Source organism: Myodes glareolus, chromosome 8 (genome assembly GCF_982192425.1).
Source record: "Myodes glareolus chromosome 8, mMyoGla1.1, whole genome shotgun sequence".
NCBI classification, from domain to species: Eukaryota; Metazoa; Chordata; class Mammalia; order Rodentia; family Cricetidae; genus Myodes; species Myodes glareolus.
The window spans coordinates 108,174,373-108,180,231 of NC_142033.1; the positions used below are offsets into that span (position 1 = coordinate 108,174,373).

At 54.9% G+C, this 5,859-nt stretch overlaps 1 protein-coding gene across 2 annotated transcripts; it reads left to right on the forward strand.

Annotated features, from left to right (window-relative positions):
- Positions 1–289: 289 nt before the first annotated feature.
- Positions 290–5,657, forward strand: Jsrp1 (junctional sarcoplasmic reticulum protein 1). 2 transcript variants are annotated; one of them, XM_087909369.1, is made up of 8 exons: positions 290–400; positions 626–824; positions 1,787–1,909; positions 2,185–2,222; positions 3,402–3,498; positions 3,606–3,776; positions 4,920–5,005; positions 5,119–5,657. In XM_087909369.1, exons 3-8 carry the CDS (start codon positions 1,792–1,794, stop codon positions 5,578–5,580), a joined length of 972 nt encoding a protein of 323 aa, XP_087765495.1. In that variant the 5' UTR covers positions 290–400; positions 626–824; positions 1,787–1,791; the 3' UTR covers positions 5,581–5,657. The 2 variants fall into 2 exon arrangements, with proteins under 2 accessions (XP_087765495.1, XP_087765494.1); XM_087909368.1 differs by lacking the exons at positions 290–400; positions 626–824 and adding an exon at positions 1,314–1,428.
- The last annotated feature ends 202 nt before the right edge of the window (positions 5,658–5,859 follow it).

The following is a 5,859-nucleotide window of genomic DNA, read 5'->3' on the forward strand; positions in this document are numbered from 1 at the left end:
GCCCAGAATCCCCCCAGTGAATGACTGAGGTTCTGCATTCAATCCTCATTACCACAAAAAAAAAATAATAATTTAAATTGAACAGTCTAAAAAGAAACCGAGAGCCACTGGAAAATAGTTGAGTCAGACTAGAACTCAGGGTAGGGGTAAGCCGGCCACCGGTCAGAGGCTGCCACTGGGCTGCGACCTCTGACACTAGAGCACCAAACCAGGTTTATTGCTGGAGGCGGCTGTGGGTGGCAGCCACCCTCCCAGTGACCCCGTGAAAAGCCCTCCTCCTGGCTCACTGGCGCTCTCCAATTGGTCCCCAGCAGCTGTCTCTGGACACCTGTTGCTGTCAGTCACAGACCACCGGTCCCTGTGCTATCTTGATTGTCAGGCCCAGCTCGGAGACTGTAGGGTAAGAGGGGCTGCGGGGGAACCTGGATAGGGTTGTGGCTCCTAGAGCTTGGTAAGGGATCCCTGAGGTCCCTTAGGGTCCCCTATTCCAATGACCAACCCCCACATTAAGGGAGGGGCCAAATTCCCTGCCTCACCTGTGTTTGGGTCCCGTCCCCCAAGAGAGGAAACTTCTTCTATGGTTTTACTTTTATTTCACTTTTAAATGATATTTTAAATTTTTTAGTTTTTGTAAGTGGACAAGAGAAGGTATGTGCTGAGGGGCACGCGCGGGCAGCAGAAGACAACCTGAGGACTCCAGCCTTTCCTTCCAGCTGAGGGTGGTGGAGATTGAAGGGCCCGGCCGCGGCTAGCCTTTAATCCCAGCACTCGGGAGGCAGAGGCAGGCAGATCTCTGTGAGTTCAAGACCAGCCTGGTCTACAGAGTGAGTTTCAGGACAGCCAGCGCTACACAGGGAACCCTGTCTCAAAACCACGCCCCTTACAAAGGGAGGTGATTGGAGGATTGAATTCAGATTATCAGGTTTGGCTGCAAGCTCTTGTACCCGTTGAGCCATCTTGCTGGCTCATACCCTTCCTATTTTTAAAGTGTTTCTGTCGGGGCATGGAGATACAGGGGGCAGCCAGTGGCCATGTATTGCCCCCCTCCTCCCCATAAACTAAACCTGTGTCTGGCATCCAGCTGAGCAGAGCCCCTGGTCCCAGTTTCTCTGTGTGCCCTATAAAAACCGGGGCAAGAAGGCTGGTGCCGTGATTGGAAAATCCTCAGGACCCCGTCTGCCCCTCCGCTGTCACACTGAGGGCTAGACTGGGCGGGCCGTTGAGGCTTCAGCTAGGGGGTTCAGTGCTAGGAAGCCTGCTCTGGTAGACTGGGAGCAAGAGTCTGGGGAGGGGTTGGGCTGCCAGACTGACCTCTCCTGCTGGCGTGAGACACCCGATAAAAATAGCCTATGGTCTCAGAGAATTTGAGCTGGCTCTGCAGAGCAGGGCTCCAGCATGGGCCTTGGGTTCATTCCTGTGTAGTCTTGGGTGAGCTCTGGGCCTCTCAGGACCTTGGTTTTGTTCCTTGCTGTACTGATGGACTCTGGGGGTCTTCCCACGGTTGGGGGAAGGGGTCCCAAGGAAATGCTGAAGTCATGCAAGAGTATGAATTTCTGCCCAGCATGTGGCGCACACCTTTAATCCCAGCACTCTGGACTCAGAGGCAGGCGGATCTCTGTGAGTTTGAGGTCAGCCTGGTCTACAGAGTGAGTTCCAGGACAGCCAAGGATACACAGAGAAAACCTGTCTTGAAAAAACAAAATAAAAGGAGCAAGAATTCCTCCAGTGAAGGCAAAGATTAGGTAAGACCACGTCCTGACGTCCTGACTCCCTGCCCACTCTGCAGTCCTCATGACAGCCAGAGGCTTGGACGATCCGGATGGGGGCCTGGGCAGCTGCTTCCCCAGCGATGACTTCTCGTTACTGGAGGAGCCAAGCTCAGGCCGGCGGCCAGACGGCAGGGCACAAGGTACCGCGACTGATGGGAGAGCCTGGTTGCTCCGCTTTGGAGACCAACACTTAATCTCCCAGCCTGGTCCGAGACAAGCGCTTTTAGGGGTTGGTTCCTAGGTTCTGGGTTGGAAGCTACAAGGAGACATTGCTGCATCTCTGAGCCCCATGTCCCTTGTCATTTGTACAGGAAGCTGCAAATTGCCTGGCGGTGTGTGGGTGGAGGATGGGGTGGAGATGGTCAGGGGTGGTAAATGCCCTACCGTTTTGATTCTTCATCTGTTTCAACAACAGGGGCATCCAGGCTGGTGGACTCTAGTCGCTGGACACCTGTGAGTAGCTGGCCCTGGAATCTGGGGACAGGCTGCTAAAGGAATGGCTGTCTCCGTTCTTCACCACCTCTCTTCTTACCTCCCTCTCTTCCTCCCTCCCTCCCTCCCTCCCTCCCTCCTTCCCTCTGTCCCTTTCTTCCTCCTTCCCTTCCTCCCTCCTTCCCTCCCTTCCTCCCTCCCTCTCTCTTTTTCCCTCCCTCCCTCCCTCCCTCCCTCCCTCCCTCCCTCCCTTCCTTCTTTCTTTATTTTTGAGTTAGGGTCTCATGTAGCCCAGGCTGTCTTCGAACTCAAATCTCAGGAATGATCCTGAGCTCTGAGCCTTGCACCCCCTTTCCAAGTCCTGGGGTGACAGGCAGGCACTGTCAGACCTGGTGTGTATAGTGCTGGGGGAGCTACAACCCCAGCTTCCTTTAAAAAATTTTTTTCCAGTTGGTCAGTGGTGGCGCACGCCTTTAATCCCAGCACTCCGGAAGCAGAGGCAGGTGGATCTCTGTGAGTTTGAGACCAGCCTGGTCTACAGAGGGAGTTCCAGGACTGCAGGGCTACACAGAGAAACCCTGTCTCAAAAACAAGAAGAAAAGTTTTTTTTTCTTCATTTTTGTTTTATGTTTATGGATGTTGATTTGTATTTAATTTTTATCTTTTTTATGTGTTTTGCCTGCATACATGGGTATCTGATGCCCTCAGAAACCAGAAGGGGGCATCGGATCCTCTGGAACTGGAATTACAGGTGGTTGTGAGCTGCCCCGTGGGTGCTGGGAATGGAACATGGGTTCTCTGTGAGAGCTGCCTGTGCTATAACCACTGAGCCATCTCTCCAACTTCTAATGTGTATGTATGTGTATACATATTTGTATATATGTATGTATATACATGTATGTGTTTTATATACTTGCATATATACACATGCATATATCTGTACTTATCTGCATGTCTATATATGCATACACATATACATATATATAATTATTTATACGTGTATGTGAACATGTACAGCAAGAGATCAGAGGCCATCTTCCTTGAATCTGCTTTCTCCTTTACTAAGGGTTGTGTCTCGACCTCCTGGGTGTTGAGATTACAGAATGAATCACTACAACCCGCTTGTGGGGAGGTGGTGTTCCACAGCCCCCTCCCCGGGAAATCTGGACTGATATCCCGCGTGTTTCTGACACCCTACAGGTCCTCCAGGACCCAGTGACTGCTGGCATTGCGGAGAAAGAGCTCGTGGCCCAGGAGGACCTGGGAACCAGCAAAGGGATGCCTAAAGCTGGGACAAGTGGGTTTGCTCAGGGAGGACGAGTGGGCGGGGATGGACCTGCAAGGAACTAGGTGCACCCTGGGGCGGGGCAGGAGCCACAGGCGACCAAACGCTTGTCTCCGCAGGCCCCCGGAGCATTCCCGCACGCAGAAAGTTGCAGGCTGCGCCCCCCTTGAAGCCACTGCCACCGCCACCACCTAGTGACGACCTGCCTTGGGGAGACCTGACGCTCAACAAGTGCCTGGTGCTGGCCTCACTGGTGGCACTGCTGGGCTCGGCTGTCCAGCTGTGTCAGGGTGAGCTTTGCAGAGGACGGATTGGCCTGCAGCAGGGGTAGGGACAGTGAGAGTCCTCTCCAAAGGAGTGGGGTGCATTCCCTGCAGCCATGTGCGGGCAGTGATTCCACTGTTCCTACAACCCTCTCCCTACCTCGGGAATAGCCTGTGAGTCGCATGGTCACACCTAGGTTTCCAAGCCTGCCTTTGGGGTGCTCTGGGCTCAACTGGCATGCATTCACTCATTCATTCATTCATTCATTCATTCATTTTGAGCCAGAGTCTCACTGTGTATCTTTGGCTGGCCTCTGTAGACTCAGAGAAATTCACCTCCCTCTGTACCACACCCAGACTTTTTTTTTTTTTTTTTGAGACAAAGTTTCATATAGTCCAGGCTGGCCTCAAGCTTTCTATATAGCCCAGGCTGGCCTCTGATCTCCCTGCTTTGAACTCCCAAAAGCTAGAATGACAGGAGTACACTTTAAACCCAGGCTTTTTTTGTTTGTTTTTGAGTCAAGGGCTACTTTATATAACACAGATTAGCCTGGGTCTCATGGCAATCCTCCTGTCTCAGCATTCTCCAGCCAGAATGACGGGCATGTGAGACTGAACCTGGTTCTCACTCCTTCAGTAGAGAAGGGTCCTACATAGTCCACCCCAGGGCTAGACACTCCCATGCAGAGAGAGGGGGAGAGAGGGAGAGAGGGAGAGAAGAGAGAGAGGGAGAGAGAGAGAGGAGAGAGGGAGAGAGAGGAGAGAGAGGGAGAGAGGAGAGGAGAGAGGGAGAGAGAGAGGAGAGAGGGAGAGAGAGGGAGAGAGGGAGAGAAGAGAGAGAGGGAGGGAGAGAGAGGAGAGAGAGGGAGAGAGGAGAGGGAGGGAGAGAGGAGAGGGAGAGAGGAGAGGGAGGGAGAGAGGAGAGGGAGAGAGGAGAGGAGAGAGGGAGAGAGGAGAGGAAAGAGGGAGAGAGAGAGGAGAGAAGAGAGAGAGAGAGGAGAGAGAGGGAGAGAGGAGAGAGGAGAGAAGAGAAAACGGGGGTCTCTAGGAGGAGGGGGTATCCCGGTGGCAGGAGCGTGCGGTAGATGGCTGAAGTGGGTTGTTCTGGGGCTGAGTGGGAGGATAAGCAGGATGCGCTCTGTCCTCCAACCCCGACCGACTGACTTTCAGACGCGGTGGCTGGGGAGGTGGCGGTGGAAGTCCCTCAGCACCGGGTCCCGCCCAGTCCTCCACCCAAGAAACCAGAGGCGCCCGCGGTAAGCCTTTCTTCCTGGGCCTTCACCTGATGGGGCTGCTTTCCAGGAAAAAGAAGGCCGGGCCTGTGGGGAGATGGGCGGGGACCCCAAGAACACACCTTGTCTTTCCGCAGCCTAAGCCCCCGCTCTTGGTGCCCCCATCCGGGCCTCCTGAGCCCATGCCTGGGCCACCCGAGCCCCAGGTACAGAAGCAGGACAAGCCTGAGGCTACAGAAGCAGAAACCCAGGGGGAGCCCGGGGGGTCCACCCCAGAGGCCTCTGGGGAGGAGTGCGCACCCCTTGGTGGCCGAGGGTCCCAGGAGAGGCCGAGGAAAAAGTCAAAGAAAGGAGAGAAGCTAAAGGAGGAGAAGCTGAGGAGAAAGAAGCCCAGGAAGGAGGAGAGGCCCTGGGTCACCAGGGAGCCCCGCCAATCTCTGTCCCAGCGCTGGGAGGCGCGCAAAGGAGGCCATCGGCCGTGGACGCGGTCCTCCAGGGAACTCGAGCACGAGAAGCAGCAGGCCTGGGCTCCCCGGCGACTCCACGACCGTGACGACCGACCCAGACAGAAGCCCCGTGGGGGAAAGGGGCGCGACTGATCCTGCCCCTGTCCTCCTTGGTGAACCCCGTGTCCCTTTTCCCTACAGCACCAGTAAATAAAGCTCGTGCTGCAACAGCCACGCTTTCTGCTCCTTTGTGCCTGGACCCCAAGGGACGAAGAAATGGGGGTGGGTCGGCGAGATGGCGAAGTGGGTAAAGGTGCTTGCCGCTGAGCCTTTGTCCTGGGACACACTCCCCTCCATTATCCTGACCTCCATCAACCTGTTGTGTTGTGTGATGGCTTCATAAGCGGCCTGGCTTGAAGTTCTGACACCCCT